We start from the raw sequence: 20,000 nt of genomic DNA, 5'->3' as shown, positions 1-20,000 counted from the left end.
TTACTTGCCTTATGGTTTTGAGAGGATATAAACAAACTCGACCGCGATTACTCGTATTGCGACATTTTAGGACTTGTTTGCCCCTTTAAATACCACTTGACATTGCTTTTATCCCATTAATCCTAGAGCACGTGCAAAGATGGCGGGTATCGTCCGTGTCCTCTCCTAGCAATTGTTGGTCATCCTACCGAGATTTTTCTTTAACGATGCATAAGGGCAGCTGAAAACTAATTTTCATTCGGCATTTACATGACGGCAAAGAGAACTGTCATGTAGGTTAAAAAAAGGACTTATTTCAGGAAATTTTGCTATCTAAACAGTTCATGTATAAGAAAAAGTATTACTTTAATGTTTGTGAGTTTCTCAAAGAATAAATTCACGCTTTTGTAGCAAAACTCGGTAACAGATGTTTCTGTTGGTTTCTGTCCGCCATGTTGGAGTTCATCCAGGTGAGCACCAGCATGGCGTCTCCATACAAATCTCTATTATAAGTTTGGGTAAAACATTTCTTCCGATATCTCGTATACGAAATATTCCTCTGACCTGAATCTTGGCGAGGGTCTTTGTATATGTACCTCCTTTCATTTCCCAGATTCTGGAATTTATCTATTGAACGGTTTTGATTTTGATCTATTTTGAATGGCGTGACAGTGAAAACCAGCAATAGGCTAATCAATAAACACCTTAATGCGGCATTCCCCCCTTTGTTAATTGTTCCATCGACTTCAAATATGTCTTTCCGGTCTCAGACTACATCGTTCCGTTATAAAAACTCAATTGGAATACGCATCTCATATCAGGGGATAATACACAGCTGTACATAGAAGTGAAAAAACTCATCCAGCAATTGGATCATTTCCCTCTAGCTTTTATTAACTGGGCTACCTTAAGGCACGCCCGAGTTCATAAAATGGGTAGCTTTCTCCGTCGAGAAATGAACACTAACAATTATTAACCCAGTAACCCAGATGATGTTGCGTGATCCTTCAAAAAACATTAATAATTCATAAGCCCATTGACTTATCAAATAGTCGATAATACATCACATGCAGTGACTTTATATCGATAAAACCTTCCCTTATTAGTATGCGGTGTTTTATCAGATATTGATTATTAGCACAGCAACTAACACAACAAATGGTGCGTTAATAGAGACCTTTAGATTCTAAGACGAGTACGACAACGAGTACAAGTTTTTCTCAATACTAAGTAGTGCACGCGCGCGAACCAACGTCATTTTGGCGGGAAAACGTGGTAGCCGTCGTCATTCTACTACGAGTTTTAGCGCGAATGTCGTGTTGTTGAAAACAAGTTATCAAATGTTAGAAGTTTTATCATTTTGCGATGGGGAAAGCGCGTAACCTCCTTCACTAAAGGTAACAGTGCTAACTTTTCTTGTGAAATATGATAAAATATAGCTTTTCCGGGAAGTCTATATTTTGAGAACAGGCAAAAAAAATTCAAGTCAAATCTAGTACTCGTAGTCGTTCTCGTCCTCGAATCTAAAGGTCTCTAATATTTAATGTTCTTTTAAAATAACACCCAGTAAATTTACTATTGCTCAAAATTAAGCTGTCCAATTTAATCAGCCAAAAGTTCAGTGACTTAGCGGTAATATTGGCTATAGTAGTGTCTAAGCGTTGTCCTCAAGACTTGCCAGTTGTGAATACGCAAGGCTCGAGTACTGAATTTTTGTTCACCTACCATTCGGCCATTCCAGGAAAAATTTTTTAAAGACTACTTTTTTCCTGCACTTGTTGACTTTGGAATACAATTTTCGAGTAACTTTCTGTTTTCCTCGGCATTTTTAGGCTTCCGAAAAGGTGTAGAACAAGACGTCATGTCCTCTTCTGTTAGTGTCGTTCTTAGACTGGGAAATTTCTAACCGCGTGTGAGATTTGATTTTCTTGCATGTCTAACTAAAGTAATGTTGTTTTGCGTATGCTAATTTTCAACGTTCACAAAAGCGTCATTGTTATCAACTCCATTCAGACACGTTTTTCCAGAAATGTCTTTGAAGTCATTCAATAAACTCGCAGCACGTGTTTTAATAACAGGTCTAAAATCACTCTCCTTCGGCTCATGATTTTAAACCCGATAAAACACTGCCGCTTGTTTATTAAACATTACTTAAAGCATGTTTATCCACATTCGAAGAGTCTCTTTAAAGATTGATTTCTTTCTGTTTAATGCAACACACTCCTTTTTGGAAGTCTAAATTTCGGATTAGGATAAAGAGGACTCGTCCGACGAAAACTGGAACTTTTAGAATTTCGCACACAAGTTCATCTCATAGCCTCATTGGCGAAGGGGTAAATAAGCGGCGGAACTTCGAGAACGCAAAGCTTCACCGGGAGCTTCAAATACCATCTTGATAGAAATAGAGTACTGAGGAAAGTAGCCTGAGATCATGCCCTCTCCCTATTACCCCTTTATGTCTCTCACGGGAAGAGGGCATGATGCATTTTTTTGTCGGATCACATGTAAAAAAGCCAGAATCTGGACTTTTTTCTGATTGGATAGGAAACAATACGGATGATTTGCGCTGTTCCAATTGGCCAAAATGCCGCCATCCGTTAATTGGTTGTTGTTGATTTCAGTCTGCATTTTTGCTTGCGTAATGAGCAGTGAATACACACGCGAGTTCGTTATAAAATTTCTGCCGGCTCAGTTTTCTTGAATTTGAAGAATGCCTAAATAGAAATTTCATCCATTAACATATTTCCCATCTCATCGTATACTAAAAAGTTGCAGTCAAAAATTCACCGATCATTTGAATGCAATTTGATACCGGCTACAAGTTACAGAAGCGACAAACGGGTTCACTTTTCAAATAATCAATTTATGAATGGACTCCTGACCTGGCTTGACTGTAATTCTTCCTTCAAAAATCCAGTCGAGCCACCTTAAATAAAGGTACGGCAGCTCCAGCTAGCAGTATTTCGTCACAAAAACAACACATGTAAAATTTTTTTTAGGAAGCGCCATCTGCACATGGATGTACTTAAATATCTTCTTTTCCCTAAAAGTGATTTCAAAAGAGACATTTTCGCAACAAAATTTGATTCCCTTATGGTAAACGCTTATTGGCTAATAACATGACAGATCAAGCAGACGTTACATTATGTAAATTAGGGGGTGGTTAACTGCTCGTTAAATGAATGTATCAGGCGTTATTTTTTTCCCTCTCGAGCCAAAGAAACAAAGAAGCAAAAAAAAAATAAAATAAAATAAAATAAAAAAATAAAAAAATAATAATAATAAATAACGCCTGATCTCAGGTTATAAGGAAAGTTACTTACTAGTATAAGGTTTGGTAACTTGGAATCCTAGAGCTTACAGTTATTCTTAATGTGGCCCAGAGTTTTTGCTTTTGTTGGTGTCTGTATCGTTGAATTTGTGCGTGACCGAGTGTTGCGCTTCTCCTAGTTTCTGGGTCTCCCCCAATTTAACAAGTACGATTAATGTTATCATTAGCGAGTTTCCGTAAAGCAAAAAACTGTTGAACTTTTTGTGGCAAATTACATCTCCCAGAGACGACCACATGTTTCTCAATCTGTGAACGCAGGTCGCCGTTCTCGCGGGAAATGAGAGAAAAAGAGTACTAAGGCAAGTTATTTACTAGTATAAGGTTTGGTAACTTGGAATCCTAGAGCTTACAGTTATTCTTAATGTGGCCCAGAGTTTTTGCTTTTGTTGGTGTCTGTATCGTTGAATTTGTGCGTGATCGAGTGTTGCGCTTCTCCTAATTTCTGGGTCTCCCCCAATTTAACAAGTACGATTAATGTTATCATTAGCGAGTTTCCATAAAGAAAGAAACTGTTGACCTTTTTGTGGCAAATTACATCTCACAGAGACGACCACATGTTTCTCAATCTGTGAACGCCGGTCGCCGTTGGTGCGGGAAATACTTCATGCTTTGCGAGCAGATCGAGAGGCGAACAGATCATAGGAGGGTACCTAAAAGCAATTACATTTTTGAATACAATGTATTACTGGAATTTAGTTTAACGGCAAAATGCAACGCGTGTTTCATTAACAAAATCAGCCAGTTAAAAAGTGATATACGATCCTGTGGATGTAAGAATTTCTGTCTCAAACTAGTTTCAGGTCTGAACTCCCGGACCCTCCCCCTGGATCCGCCACTGTAAGAGGTTAGGGTTCGAATACCGGCAAGCCTGAATTTTTCGTTTTTGTCAGGCTTTCTTTCAGCAACTGCATAAGTTGTGTCTTTGACAGCGAGGATCTTCTCCACATTTAAATTCTTTAAAGTTCAACAAGCGGGCAAAGAAATCTGTCAGGATCCTTTTTCAAGTAAAAACTAAACAGTAAAAAAAGGAAACTTGAAAAATGTCTTTCCTTGGCTGCAGAGTTTGTGTGCAGTGGTGTGCTGACAAAGCAAGCCAGAAGTTCTTAGCGACCAAACAATACCTGGGCATCCAATAGACCTATTCGGCTAACTCAATGTTGTACCCTGAATTCAAACCTCCCGGGCGTAAGATTCGTTGTGTTGATTTGCATTATAACGTGGCATTCACATTTAAGTTATAAACGGGAAATTCCTGAAACAAAACGTTTTATTCCCAAAGGGTTTCAATTGAGTACAGCATTGAGTTAACCGAACAGGTCTGTTGAGATTATAATGGAACATCGATACAAATAAGGGCCAAGGGACTAGTAAAACGTTTTCGCTTTATTAAGCCGGTTCCACTGAGGTCTTCAACACCGATTTATTTTCTGATCAGGGCAGCAAAGCAATGGATGCTCCCTGCTTAAAGGCAAAGGAAGCGCTTATAACGCTGCTGTAGGATATAAAATTCTCATTATTCAGATTGAGGGTTATTCAGGTGTAAATCGCAAAAAAATCAATAAATTTACTGTCTGAAATATTATAAATGTTGGTAAGCCAATTTATAACAAATTCGTATACGTTATGATTTATAGTACCGCTCAGGGTCTACTCGCAGCACTTCACTTAGAATTTGTAACCTCTAGTAATAAGCAAAAGAAGCCCTCGCTCGAACTCCTGGTTTGAATCCCAGCTCGAATACATGCACGAGTTCTCGCTCTGCATTCAGGTATACTCAGGTATTAATTGCCACGGAAACAATATTTAACTCGGCTAGTTTATTATGTAAAAAGATGAAGTGAAGTTTGTATCCGCCTCCCGCTGAAAACCAAATTAGCCAGTTTAAATTAGTCAAATTTACATTATTTGTCTCAAACTAGTCAAAACAATCTTAGCAAAATCTTTCTTTGGAAAAGAGTCATTTCGCCAATATTAAGGACGCACTGAACGAACGCCGAAAGTTTAAACTTTCAGAAAGTAAAAAGAGCTACCATCCTCGCATATACATACACTTTTAATTATTAAATAAATTGAAATTAAGTTTTCTTAGAATAAGATTGTAATGGAAAAAAAGATCCTTGTGCCGTGTTTGGATGTAATAATGATCAATCAACACCAAAAAAAACCAGTAGACAAAACGTCGCATGAATAAAATAAAAAGTAGGGAAAAAAACCCGTCACTTTTTGTTGGCCAACCTGTAAATGGATGAACTTAAAAGATTCACAAGTATCGGTGCGAATAAACAACGTTTCTTTTTTATCTTCTGACACTTTAAGTTAAAAAAAAAAAATACTCGCTGGGCATCAAACTAAATAGTTTAAATTCAGCGGGCAATGCTCTGTAATGCTTTAGAGCCGTAAGCCATTGTCCTTGCAATGAAGTAAAAGTTCTCAAAATCTTTTGTTGATGAAGAGTCTGCCATTATTTAGAAATCACAACGAAAGAAACCTTAATTTGCCCTACCGCTGATCATAAGCAAGAAGTCGTTTCGCTTTCCGAGAAGAAGGAAGGAAACAAACAACTCTCTCTTCTAATTTCCTAGTTGGAATCTCAAGAACTGAAAATGAATATTCAAATCTTAAACCAGGAAATGTAAATGGCTAGATCAACGTATTCACCAAGAAATCTGTCTCACCAGAAGTACAGAAAGGAAAGTGAAAATGTGAAAATGTGAAAATTCTGGGACTTTTCCTGCGTTCTAAGAAATTAAACATCGTTAATGTTAATGATTCCCCGAAAGAAACACCCTAGCCCTGGATATAACATACATGACGTGTGGCGAGGCAGCATGTCCCACTGATGAATTTTTATATCGTTTGGAACTTTCATACTAGCGGCACCCAACGACTTTTTCCTGCACAATTTGTTGGAAGAAGGAAATATTGCCTAGAAATCTCTAAAACTTGGGAAAGGCTACTAAACCTAGCTGCAAAACGAACGACATTTGGTACTGTTTATTTGCTTTCCAAGAAAGTGAAAAGGACTAACGTTTTCAAATACAAACATTAGGAAAAAACCGACGGAAATGATTGATGTTTGTAATACGTTATTAGGATCTATCTCTAAGAGAACGGTGAAGTAGCCTCGTACTATAACGATACCAAGAAAGAATACGCAACTCAATTAACATGCATGAAATAGACGTAAGGTTTTTTTTCCTTAAATTTTTTTTCCCTTAAATTCAATACCTGCCCGCTGTTTCATGTCTGTATCAACTGGGATTATTTATAATCTTTTCTATATAAGGGAATCCATTTGCAAAAACGATTTGATTGTATGACCTCTTCAAATACTTGCTTCGAACTTTTGAAATCACACGACACTGCCAATCGAGGTCGAGTCGTTATGAGTGAGAGTCCGATTAAACACACTCGCAATTCAGGAAACTTAGTGCGAAAATTAAAATCTCAAGTATTAAGATATATGAAATAGAAAAAGGTAAGCTGAGAGGAGGTTATTTTTTATAAAGCGCCAAACTACTTACCTCGAAATCAGCCGTCCTTTCGTGCCTTTAGCTGATGTGGAAAAATTTGGGACTTTCCCTGCATTCCAAGAAACAAAAACTATTAAAAATTCAGAACTGGATGCCGAATAGTTATAGAACAGATTTTCGGCCAAAATGTCTCATATAAACACGTTAATTTGTACATTTTTGGTGTCGAGATAAGACACCGACAACGAGTAGTCCAAAACGAGTCATTCCAATAGCAACTGCAGCATAATTATCTAATATATAAAATAATCAACCGACAGTTTGTCCATGTTCCGCGCTTTAAAACTGTCGGTGCCTGAATAAAAAAAATAATATTTTCTCTTTATGATATCTCTCCTGAACGGTACCAAGATACGAAAAACTAGCGTAAATGATTCACCAACAGATATGAATTGGAACATATCAACATGCAGCTAATTAGCAGTATTTTACTCGGCTAGTTTATTATACAAAAAGATGAAGTGAACTTTGTGTCCGCCTCACTGAAAACCAAATTAGCCAGATTAAATTAGTCAAATTTACATTATTTGTCACAAACTAGTCAAAACAATCTTTGCAAAACCTTTTTTTGGAAAAGAGTCATTTCGCCAATATTAAGGACGCACTGAACGAACGCCGAAAGTTTAAACTGTCAGAAAGTAAAAAGAGCTACCATCCTCGCATACAAACACTTTTAATTATTAAATAAACTGAAATTAAGTTTGTTTGTGACATATTGTGCAACTCTGTCCGAGAAACAAAACCGCTTTGTCCATAACGATGTCACTGATAGCTGGGCATTATTCACAAAATCTCGTCGGAGCCGAATTTGCTTGGACTACCCGGACTCTTACATAGCTATGATCGGATCGACTAGTTCCTCCCCGAAGGGGCTCATACAACCAAAATGAAATTGTCTTTGGCCGGTTGAATTGGTGACAACTGAATCAAAGCTTGTCGTACCTCTAGACTGGTATCCTGTGAACCGTGAAAACAAGAGTTTTATCGTTCTTGTTGTGTAATGACTTCTTAACTGTTTACGCCAGCAATCAATCTATTTGGCCACATCATATGAAAAATAATTGAGAGCTCGTCCCTGAAAAAGTAACTTTAAGCCATAGACAAAGGCTGGTTGAATGAAAATACCTACCTCAAAGTCTGTAGCGCTCAGTGCGTTAAGGACTTTTCCGGCACTCTTAATTTCTGTACTCGTTTTGTTTCTGGTGAGTATTAAATGACGACTAAAAGCAGCATTATCCAAACGTCAAACCTCGAAAGGTTTCTGTGCCTCTTAACTAGTGTGATGAAAGCGTAATTGAAAAAAAAATCCCGGACTTTCCCTGAATTCGACGAAACACGTATCAAGAAATGGCCCATTGGTGGTTTTCACGTTACGTCATCGCCGCCATGCTGGTGGACGGTAAACAAAAGATCGCTCATTAGCTCGCTTTGTTTGTCCACCAGCATTTGTTCATTTCACCATTGTTATTTGTGTCTCCCGAGATTGCATAAAAAACAACCTATTTGCCAATTAATGTTCAAACAATAGGCCCTTTGTTCCAGGTGACACCTGCCTAGACCAAGGCGAAGTTTGTTTGAATAATCGGAAACCTTTGGCGTGACAAACTTGCGAACCAGGGGGGTAGGGAGTGCTACATTGTGCTGTGAAGAATGATGCTTCACTAGGGTACCGACGGGAGAAGTTGAACTTCGTACAAATTTAGTCCGCGTGGAGCTGAGAACAGTCTTTTACCGGGAGCTTAATTTGTTTTTGCTTCAGGTTCTTAATTACACAACTATAAGCATCGAGACAGTGAACTAAAATCTTAACCTGTTTACGTTTAGAAGTTAAGCTCATTTTTTCACCGAGTACACTGCAAAATAATCCGCAGTGGCTGCCGCAATCGTTCTTTTTGTCGTCGCGCAAAAGTGACGGGGTTGGATACAAAATGACCAAAAAATATCGCGGCGCTCAGATCATCTTATTTCGGTCCTTCGCGCTTGCTAAGACACTTCTAAAGAGAAAGAAGAATTATTAATTTGCATTCTGCGCGCTACCAAAATCTATACCATGTAAGCATCAGCATGATGTCCGCACTGCTTCAGAATCTTTAAAACACATTGAAGTTGCGCTTCAGTATTTTAGGCCGATACTACTTTACGACCCTGTTTTGCAGTTTTAGAACACATTTGTCTACCTTATTTAGAAAGTTTACAAAATATACCATCCTATCATTTGCTTTATGCGAATAACCACAGCTCAGCAATAACAATGCTTTGTCGCAATAATAATTACCTCACAAAGGTGTGACTTTTAAACTTGAACCTCCCCCAAATACAAACCCTACCAGTGAATAGTTCTAACAGCAAAATTCACTGCAAATAATTTACAAGGAACTCAAACGAAGGCGTATTTAAAACTGTTTTGTGAATCAATCCGCTTGTATCTTGAAAACTGTGACTTTAAATCGAAATAAGATCGCGGAAAGAGACCTAGTATAAATTTTGCGCGCGCAGTCCGAACTTTGAGAACCACGCCGCAATGAAATATCGCCGCCGCAACTGAACATAAACGACATAAAATAGCCCTCCTTTAAGAGTTTATTCTGGCAAAAAACTGTTCTCAGAGAGGTGAATATCAATTCTTTTGTTTTTGCCTATGCTAGCGCACTTAAGCAGAAAGGTGTGATTTTTTAAGCCAAACTTCTCGACAAAATCTCTTAAGCTACATCCCTATGTCCGCGATGTCACTGATATTCACGAAGTCTCGATCGGAGCAGAATTGGCTTGGACTACCGTCACTTAGGAGCGATCGGATCGAGTCGTACTGTCCAAGCTTTATAATGGCAAAATACCGACAGAGTCATGACTTTCTCCGCAATACGACGGTCAGACAAGAGTCATAGGGATATGGGTACCTCATCTAAAAACGTTCCTTCTGCAGGTACCAAGGCACTGATTATGTGCAACAAAAGAGCAATTTAACCAAACAATAAAGCACTTAGGAGAACTCTAACTCTGACTATTTTATATGAAAAAAGGCTAAATTGGAACAAATTGGGAACTTTCTTTTAAACGCCCTTGTGGTTGTTTCAGTCAGTTTCTTAGACGTTCAAACAAGCGCTTTCGTAGTACGCAAGCATGAATAACACGCAACAAGCGCTCCTTGATCGGTGGACTCGTTCAGGTTCGTCTTTGTGAAAGGCGCATTCATGCAGAGACAGAGTGCAATCTGGGTACGAGCTAAATGTGTAGACATTAAAACTGTAGGGCCGGCTGTTTGAACAAAGATAGGACGGGTTAAACTACGGTTTCATTATTGAAAGTATCAGCTGCAAAATATGACACTTGTATACTGGTCCTTCAGTAGGCTAGTCCGAGTATCAGGCTTTTCTAAGGGGCTACGAGAGAGGAGATTTTCACTTCTCTTTTCTCCTTTTTCGTCCAGAAACGCCTGCTACTCAGGCTGTCGATAGGCCTTTACTTGGCCTTTACCAACTTCCAAAAACCCTAGCTTCCAAAACAAGGCCAAGTGCAGAAACAGTCTTAATTATAAAAATGATTTTTTTTAATGATAATATAGAAAGTTCAGTTCACATCTAAGTTATTTCACTTGACGCAACCCGTATATGGATTGGGGACTTTTCAAATAACAGGGTCTGCCAAGGGGATAGTGGTATACCAGTATACCCGAAAAAAATTCGCCAAAATACCTAAAAATACCCAAAATTCATCCAAATATACCCAAAATTATTCCCAGGTATACTTTATACCTGAAATTCAGAGAAAGTGATACACCGAATACCCGTATTTAACCTGCAATATACCATATACCCGATTTAAAAAGCCCCTGTATACCGTATACCCAAAAACCCTGGCCGACCCTGAAATAATCGAACCTTAGTTGCCAACAGTAAAAGTAAAAAATTCTTCCTGTAAAACTGAAACACATATATCAAGGCATCAGTCCAATAAATACGGAATGAAAAGTTTACTTCCTGCTAAAAAGTAGATGTAGCTTCTCAGCCACATACGTTTTTTTCAAGTGATGCTATAATAATGAAAAACTAAGAAACAAGCATTTTAAAGGATTCCAACGGGATTTGCACCTGTGATCATGATCTTCAAGGACATCTATAGAAACCAGTGGAGCGATACGCCATACAGCTAGACTGATGTGTGTATGCAAAATCAGCGTGGCAGAAATTTGCTTCTTTTGATATTATGTAATAATCATTCACTCCTATCACTGAACCTGTTATAGCATAGCACAGTTGACATTCTTAAGAACATAGTTAGCATTCTTAAGAACATTAACTAAGTTGTATGACCGAGCCCGGCAAGAAGAGTCTTTCATACCTCAATGGTAGTAAGGGAATCTAACCAGTGTAATTCTTCTGTTCAATTTGAAGGGTTTTTAATTTAAAACGCCTTTTAACCGACTTTTGTTCACTACTGAAATAAAGCTAGCTTTAGGTTAAACCCCTAACCCTGTTCACTAAGTAGCCTCTTCTCTTAAACAGAGTTAGTTATACTTGATGAGGAGCACTTTAGCTCAGAAAACAGCTAAACGTCCCTATTTATAACAGAACTGTAGTCAGAGGGGTAAATTTCTAATGGGAATGAGTTAACAAATAACACAAAGACGCTATAATGATTGATAGGCAAGCTAATTTCTAGGGATACCAGAAAAACAGTAATGACATACTTCGAAAAGAGTTTAGAATTTGCCGACATTCGAAAGATCTCACGACCGTTTCATAAACCGGGCTCATAATGCTATGAGAGGACCAACTCGGAATAAAGCCCTACTTCTAAATTCTAGTGAGCACCCACCCATTCATTTGTTTCAGTTTTGCGTTTGAAAAATTAAATATCAGCCTTAGCAGGTATGACAGGGTAGGGCAGAGGATTGGAAAACGCCCCATTCAAAACGGGAGAATACAATTTCGTACATCGCCTGATTCATTACGGTCTTGTCAGTCACTAATGGGGGTCTTTCAATATATGAAAATTCAGCACGATAGCGAGTCTTAGAGGACACGAACATGTTTATTCATTTTCTTTGTTTGTGTCCTCTAAGATTCGCCATCATGCTGAATTGTTTTAGAACTTTCCGTTAAACACTGTCACTACAGTAATCAATGAAACATTGGGGTGGGAATGATCTTAGGCAAATAAAAAAACAGCTTAAGAGCAATACCGTAAGTATCGTATTGGCGCAAAGCTGGGGCACCCAACGACGATTTTCTGTAAAATATCTGTTCGGAGAAGATTGGCCTAGAATTTTCTATTATTTGAGGACAGCTAAAAATTTCTAGATGAGGCCACTCATGTCCAGTTTTCGAAGCTTATGTAAAAAATTCCCTACGATTTTCTGAAGTAAGTTTAATTTTTCACATTTCCCTCCCCAGGATAGGCTGTTTTTCGTAGAAAAAAGGAAACGTAAAATTATTTTCGTATTCAAAAGTGTGATGGAGAGAGAAATCAGAAAAATTCTCACTTTCGTAATACGATAAATTGCATTTAAAATTTTCGAGAAAATAATACAGAAGCCCTTGTAATTTCGAAAAGACTCAAGCACCCCTAAGATGACCGAGCAGATATAGAATGAATTTCTAGAGATCTAAAAGCACTCTGGATTGCCTAAAAAGTGTTTTCAATGTATTTAGGAGGAAACCGTCGTTGGGTGCCCCTCGCAAAGAGCACTTTATTCGAGAGAACACTTGTGTCCCTTTTCTTAGCTTAGATATCTATGTCGCACTTCATCACGTTCGTCAAGTTCAGTACCTTTGCAAATTTATCAAACCGAAGCAATACTCGTGTTCATGTACGACATGTAAGATTGAAGCAAGCGTAGGCACAGGATTAACGAGTAGCAGAAGTCACGTTGAGCGAAAGAAGTCCTGACTAATATAGTAGATGTAGGTTCAGAAAGTCTATACAACTTTGACTTCTCCACTTTGAGGACGACTAACTGGTCCTGCCTACCCCTTCTGCTTGTTCTCCGCGCTCAGCTCATGCCTCACCTTCGCCTGTAACGTATAAAAATGGCGCCTGCTTTAAAAAGTACAATTATCACCTGTTCTCTTTGCGGGTCTCAGACAAGACTACTTCATTGAGATCCGTGGTATATACATTTATATGTACATGTTTCCTCTCAGTTTACAAGTTCTTTGTTTCCGTTGCACCTTCGCCATCTTTCAAACTGCTCTTATCAAATGCACCTGGAAAGAGAAAAACTAATCATGCACGATTTATTTTAGCCATCGATCAACATGCTTCTGTTACTCTTTGCGCTAAATATTTTACCTTAATGTCTCTAGCACATTCAAAGTCAAACAAATAGCAAACCTTTACACTTTGAGGAAATTAGTTATATGCTAAAAGTTTAGTGAAGTCGTATTGTATCACTTTCAGCTTAAATGCGATTTGTATATATTTCGCAGTGCATACCTATTGTTCCGACACGTGGGAACTAAGTTATGGGAGGCAACCGCGACTGCCAGGACAATAGACATGCCGAATAATAAGGGCTAGCGACGTCAACCGCCACCAGGGGAGGTGGGAGGGGCGAAATTTCTAAGTCATTTCCACTAACCTTCGTTGAACTAGCCAAGAGGCGGGCAAAAACTCAGCAAATCTAACCAAGGGCCGCAATGAATCATGCCACCAGCGTGCAGCCCAAAAACGACGGGATTTATGGAGTTACTTAATGTATGCCAATAATGTATGCAGTGGGAATATTTTACTTTATTTCAATTTCCTCCGTTTTCTGTTTGCATTCTGATCAGATTATATCTTGAGGCAGGAGGTTGATACAAAGCCAACCATGCTATCCCTTACAGCCCGTGCAGTGGTTACCCAAAATATCAACCATCTCCTACGGTACAAAATCGCGACTACGAAGAGCACTAAAGCGAAACGTATTGTAAAACCCAATTGAATCGAATGAAATACTGTCTTGGGGAAATATTAAATCTTGCGACTTCTCCGCGAAACAAGCATCATAAAAGAGGCGATTGATGACAAAACTGAACCTCGTTTTAAGAACACACGAAAACGACAAGGAAGTTGCCCTTAGCTCATTTTCCAGAAAAATATCTGTATAAAAGAGAAGTTTAAAAATAAAATGCTCCTGCAGCTGCTTGGGCTAGATTAAGTACCGAGGGAATCTTTGCGTCTGCTTTTAAACTCTCGCTCACCGGTAATAATTATTAGTACGTATACCCTGCTCTGAGCTGGACCTGGTTCCCTCAGGATTAATCTGTTTTAAGACTAAAAAATAGACACAGCGTTTTTTATAGCCTGTTCCAGGCTCTCAGATAGTAGGGATGACGAGGTGAAAGGCGTACAAAAATATGAGCGCCTGAATCTGAGAAAAGGGGGGGGGGGGGGGGGTTCGCGCTTTCTCAATTTCTCCTCTGACTTAAATTGCTTTTTTATGCTCTTTGGAATCTAAACTACTGTTTTCTACATTTTCATTTTAGTTAGTTACTTTATATCCGAGCATGCATCCCTTCGAAATATTCCATGAGATTCGGAAAATAGAATTCGGCCTTCTCTCCACTGGCCTCACTTTCATGTCTTGATCAGGGTTAGAAAAAAACAATAAAGAAAGAAACTAACAAAACTTATTTCTCAAAATAACGAGTTGTCACGAACATAAACTTCACACATTTTGACTACAAATAGTTAGAAAAACCTAAAAATTATAAATATCAAATACAAACCTTTGAATGCTACATCATCTCCAATCAACATAAAGGGTGCCCACTGCCTGACGTCAGAAAAGTGAGTCTCTCTCATCGACTTCATGGCCTGGTGAAGAGATTCACTGGCGCTTTCACCACGAACAAGGTGCTCGTAAAAACGATTCATAAACCACATAGTAGCTTCGTCCTCTACAGCCCACAGTGCCGCCAACACGGCGCGTGCACCCGATGCTAGAAATGCTCGACCGATTCCAACAATTCCCTCAGCCCTTTTCTGACCACTTGCACTATGACAGCAGCTAAGGACAACCAGCTTGGCTGTTAGTCGAACTTGTGAAATTTCAGCCATCGTCAATAAGTAGTGTTGTTCGTGTGGAGTTCCGCAGGAGCTTACAGGGGAGAGAGCTATTTCTCCACGTTCAGCATAACCATGAGCAGCGAAGTGAATGAGACTTACTGAATGCATGCTTTCCAGGACTGCCTGCTTATTTGCATTCCTTCCAAGCAACGGTTGAACACCGAGCAGTCGCCCAATCATCTCTGCTTCTTCTCTCGCCCAAGGCAGTGAGTTTAACTGCAGAAGGTTTCCTTGGTAATATACATCACTAACGTCTGGCTCTCCTACGATCAGTGCACCGGTTTTACTATGGTAGTCTTCTGGGCTGAGCTGAATCAACTTAAGAGTCGTCAAGGAAGGGATAATACGAATCCTGAAAGTATCCGATAAATACTTTCCATTACCATCCATTAAAGCAGCAAAAGGAATTGGATACAACAAGTTATCCGGTACAATAATGATTTCTGATTCTTGGAGTAAGTCAGCTACAGGAGCGACTATCATGTTGTAACCATCAGCAAGGGTTAAAGGTTTAGAGTCGTGATTTTCGTCTTCCTCTTCTTCTATAAGACGCAAAGATTCGAAGCTGTCACTCTGAGATGGTTTGCATGATGGCGGGGAGCTTACACATGAAAACAATGACCGATCTTCGCATTGGTCTTGACGTAAATCAGGAGAGCCACCAAATGTCTTATTCCCAAACACTTTATCTGTACTTTCTTTGAGTCTCGTTTGTCGAAAAACTGTCATTTTGTTTGGCTTGAGGATCCAAAAGTACATATTATCTCTAAAGCAGGAAACATGAAGACAAGAACTAAGTGCATTTTTGATCATAATGTTTTCAATACCAATCCATGACTGTGGGTTCACTGATAACTCTTTTTCCACAGAGTACTTATCTGACAGTACGTCTGTCAGTGCTCTGGACCGTCCAAGCTCGGCAACGTAAAGGGCTTCATGATACTTACCTGTAGCAATCAACAACCAACAAAGAAGAAGGTGAGGAAACACATGCTGATCAAAAAAAGAAATTTTGAATTGATCTTTCACTCTTAAAAAATCATGCATTTCTTCGCATTTCTGGATGCTTTCGTACAGATTTCGCCGTAGTTCATTTATGCTTCCTTTTGCCACTAAAACGTTCAGAGCAATGTTAAGGTGGCTGTCAAACTGCAATTCAATGTCCCCTATTTCGTGACTTATCTCAAGTGCTTTATTAGCATATTCTTGACTCTTCGCATTAAGCTGAAATTCTCGACAAAGTTTTCCCAGATTTAAGTATGAGGCTCCAACACCACGTTTGTCTCCGATTTCCTCGTAGATCGTCAGTGCTTTTTGAACGTATTCTTCAGCCTTGGCATATTGACCAACAGAAAGAAACACATTTCCTAAATTTCCGTAAGCAGTTGCTTCTCCTTGTTTGTCACCGATTTCTTTCCTGATCACTAGTGCTTTCTGAAGGTATTCTTCAGCCTTGGTATATTGACCAACAGATAGGAACACAGTTCCTAGATTTCCGTACTCTGATGCTTCTCCTTCTTTGTCACCGATTTCTTTCGTGATCACTCAGGGACCGCGGAGGGGGAGGGGCTGGTAGGGCCGCGACCCCACCACTTTTTTGCGCCCCCGCCCCCACTTTTTGCGCTAAAAAGAAAAATAATTAAAATAAAAAAGAGACTTGAAACAAGTTTTTTTCCGTCTATATTCCGCTATATTCTCTGTATTTTCTTTAATTTCAAACGCCAGGCATTTTGTGTGGCTCCTGTGCTTTTCACGGTAATTGTTTCCGTGGGGCCGACTTGCCCCTTGATCAAACGCCATGCCTTGGCCACCCCTTCGCTTCGTTCGGCAGCGTGTTTTGTACTTCCAGCTCGGGCAGAGTTTTTTTTATCAGTTTTATCAGACGAAATGAAGAAAACTACTAGCTTTTTCAAGCCAAACGAAGCTGAGTAGTTGTTTTGAGTGGATAAAAGTTTTATATTTTGTCTTTCTCCTTTCGAATCAATGAAATATTCGATGGCAAGAAGAATTACATCACTTGAACAGTGAACGCCTGAACGGCCATAGTTAGAAATTTTTCAGATCACTTCAGTGTAGTATTTTCTATACTAAAATTGTAATTGTGTCTTTTCTTGCATTGAATCTGAACTGCCGTGTATGTTGGTCGTTTATTGAAAAATTATTTTCAATTGTCAGCCCTCCCACTTTTCACCTTGCTCCGCGGTCCCTGTCACTAGTGCTTTTTGGAAGCAATCTTCAGCCTTGGTATATTGACCAACAGATATGAAAACAGTTCCTAGATTTCCGTAACCTGACGCTTCTCCTTTCTTGCACCGATTTTTTTCCTGATCACTAGTGATTTCTGAATGTATTCTTCTGCCTTGGTATGTTGACCAACAGATTTAAACACAGTTCCTAGATGTCCGTAACCTGATGCTTCTCCTTCTTTGTCACCGATTTCTTTGCTGATCACTAGTGCTTTTTAAAGGTATTCTTCAGCCTTGGTATATTGACCAACAGATTGGAACACAGTTCCTAGATTTCCGTAAGTAGATGCTTCTCCTTGTATGTCACCGATTTCTTTCTTGATCACTACTGCTTTCTAAAGGTATTCTTCAGCCTTTATATATTGACCAACAGATAAGAACAAAGTTCCTAGATTTCCGTAAGCAGATGCTTCTCCTTGTTTGTCACCGATTTCTTTCATGATCATTAGTGCTTTTTGAAGGCATTCTTCAGCCTTGGTATATTGACCAAGAGATTTAAACACAGTTCCTAGATTTCCGTAATCTGATGCTTCTCCCTGTGTGTCACCAATTTCTTAGCTGATCACTAGTGCTTTTTGAAAGTATTCTTCAGCCTTGGTATATTGACCAACAGATTGGAACACAGCTCCTAGATTCCCGTAACCTGACGCTTCTCCTTTCTTGTCACCGATTTTTTTGCTGATCACTAGTGATTTCTGAATGTATTCTTCAGCCTTGGTATATTGACCAACATAGAAGAACAAAGTTGCTAGATTTCCGTAAGCAGATGCTTCTCCTTGTTTGTCACCGATTTCTTTGCTGATCACTAGTGCTTTTTGAAGGTATTCTTCAGCCTTGGCATATTGACCAACAGATTGGAACACAACTCCTAGATTTCCATAAGTAGATGCTTCTCCTTTTCTGTCACCGATTACTTTCTTGATCAACAGTGCTTTTTGAAAGTATTCTTTAGCCTTGGTATATTGACCAACAGATTGGAACACAGTTCCTAGATTTCCGTAAGTAGATGCTTCTTCTTGTTTGTCACCGATTTTTTTGCTGATCACTAGTGCTTTTTGAAGGTATTCTTCAGCCTTGGTATATTGACCGACAGATCGGAACACAGCTCCTAGATTTCCGTAACATATTCCAACCCCGTGATTGTTTCCAGTCTCAATCAGGATGCCGAGTGCCTTTTCGCAACATTGTTTTGCTTCCTCGTATTTGCTTCTTTGATAGTAGATGTCGGATAGTTTTAGTAATATCATCCCTTCTTCTTCTTTTTGACCACTATTGTGTAGTGTCACGTGAAGCTTTTTACCACATTCTATTGCACGGGTGTGATCGTGCATAAGAGTATAGCCATCAAGAAGTTTATGGTATACATAGATAATAAGTGGTGTGGTAAGTTCTTTAATTGTTTCTAGGGATTTACCGTTAAGGAGCACCAAACATTCGTTAAAGATGTCCACCGCTTTTACAATACGTCCATTGTTGAAAAGAAAAGTTGCAACGACTGCACCAATATAAATGGTCTGTACAAACTCCGAGATGTTGTCCATGACCCTTTTTTCTTGACCTTGAGAAAAAAATATTTCAAGAGTAAGAAAGTGGAATCACGATTTTTTAACTGAACAGTTAAACTTCTTGGGCAAGATAATCAAGCTTTCGTGTAAGATTTATTGAGGTAAGTTAAGTCACGATCATAAGTGCGGGACCATCATTTCTATGGCCTATAGACGTTGTCACGGTTTTCGACGCCATCTTGACGAGTATGAGAATCTAATGTCAAATAATTTCCGTAGAAGGGCTGTTCTAAAAAAAAATGATTCGTAAACTAAAGCTTCACTCCTAAGGATTCTCCTGAAAAAGTTTGAGGGCGTTACATGCACTAGAATACCTAGAACCACTTTTTAAAATTTTCTATACATTTGGCTGGAAGAAAGTCCCGGGAAAATTACAGACAAATATACGGAAAATCTATAGCACGCGTCTGGAGAAATGTAAGCACAGGTACGCCCCCAAAATGTTTTAGGACAAAACCTTTGCTTTTTACCTTTAGTTTACAACTGATATTTAGTTCAGAACAGCTGTTTACGGAAATTATTCGAAATTTGATTCTCATACAAACACTGTAATTTCTTACTCGTTTGCCTACTCGTCAAGATGTCGTACAAAACCGTGACAAGGTCCATTCTATACTTGTTGAATCTGCAAATGCAGAATATCTATGAAAAAAATAGTTTTACAGAGTAGTTTGTAACCTACTATTTACCATCATACACCGTGTACTGTTGAAAATTCTGGAAAATACAACGGTTTCAGTCACAAGCTTTGAAAATTGGCGAACCCAGGTTCTCTCTTACTCCTGACTCATTCCCCACTCTGTTTGATATCTTTAGTTACTCAGTCTAACTTTTGTTTCTAATATTTGCCATTACATCTGTGAGCGCAAAACGTTACTCACAGGACGATCGTTTAATCCCACGATAAGACAGAAAATTCTTGACGCGCTTTAAGAACTTTCGCTACAATAATGATGCTCACGACGATAAGGATGTAAACAAAGTTTATTGAAGCAAAGCGATGAGACGTTAACAATGCTGAAAAGAAGCGATGCGAAGAGAAGCGATGATCAGGCGGTGTAAACGAAGAAAACGATATTCAAAGCGGTTTCGAAAACTAAGAAATAAATACAGCGAAAACTATAGTTAGATTAACTAGAAACTACCTTAAAACTACGGAAACAAACTTTGGATATACGATGCAAAAAAGGCTATATAAAACGTAACATATCATGCACAAAGTGAAAAGACTTACTTCTGTGTCCGCTTTAGGGATTTCACAGCGTTGACGTTGAGCCTTACTTTGATCTTAACA

At 38.9% G+C, this 20,000-nt stretch overlaps 2 protein-coding genes and 1 pseudogene across 2 annotated transcripts in view; all 3 read right to left on the bottom strand.

Annotated features, from left to right (window-relative positions):
* LOC140945410 (uncharacterized) overlaps positions 1 to 18,682 on the bottom strand; it is a 122,289-nt pseudogene extending 103,607 nt beyond the window's left edge.
* Positions 12,988 to 15,942, bottom strand: LOC140946655 (tetratricopeptide repeat protein 28-like). The gene is made up of 3 exons (XM_073395765.1): positions 15,540 to 15,942; positions 14,556 to 15,437; positions 12,988 to 13,049 (listed from the first exon to the last, which is right to left on the bottom strand). The coding sequence occupies exons 1-3, from the start codon at positions 15,940 to 15,942 to the stop codon at positions 12,988 to 12,990; spliced, it is 1,347 nt and encodes a 448-aa protein (XP_073251866.1).
* An 888-nt stretch (positions 18,683 to 19,570) lies between the features above and the next one.
* LOC140945409 (uncharacterized) overlaps positions 19,571 to 20,000 on the bottom strand; it is a 6,768-nt gene continuing 6,338 nt past the window's right edge. Inside the window, exons 1-2 of the mRNA XM_073394439.1 lie at positions 19,941 to 20,000; positions 19,571 to 19,802 (exon numbers count right to left, since the gene is read on the bottom strand). The exon at positions 19,941 to 20,000 is cut by the window's right edge and continues 6,338 nt beyond it. The gene's annotated coding sequence lies outside the window, so the exon portion shown is untranslated. The remainder of the gene's footprint in view (positions 19,803 to 19,940) is intronic.

This window comes from Porites lutea, chromosome 8, assembly GCF_958299795.1.
Source record: "Porites lutea chromosome 8, jaPorLute2.1, whole genome shotgun sequence".
Lineage (NCBI taxonomy): Eukaryota > Metazoa > Cnidaria > Anthozoa > Scleractinia > Poritidae > Porites > Porites lutea.
Note: the sequence above shows the minus strand (reverse complement) of the source record. Positions and strands in the feature narration are given on the sequence as shown.

Excerpts from the sequence above, each read along its gene's own strand:
- LOC140946655 (XM_073395765.1), bottom strand. The coding sequence starts at position 15,942 with ATGCATGATTTTTTAAGAGTGAAAGATCAATTCAAAATTTCTTTTTTT. Across the intron at positions 15,438-15,539 it reads TGGTGGCTCTCCTGATTTAC|AAGAAGAGGAAGACGAAAAT; the intron begins GTCAAGACCAAT and ends TGCGTCTTATAG. Across the intron at positions 13,050-14,555 it reads AGATGATGTAGCATTCAAAG|GTGCATTTGATAAGAGCAGT; the intron begins GTTTGTATTTGA and ends TTCTCTTTCCAG.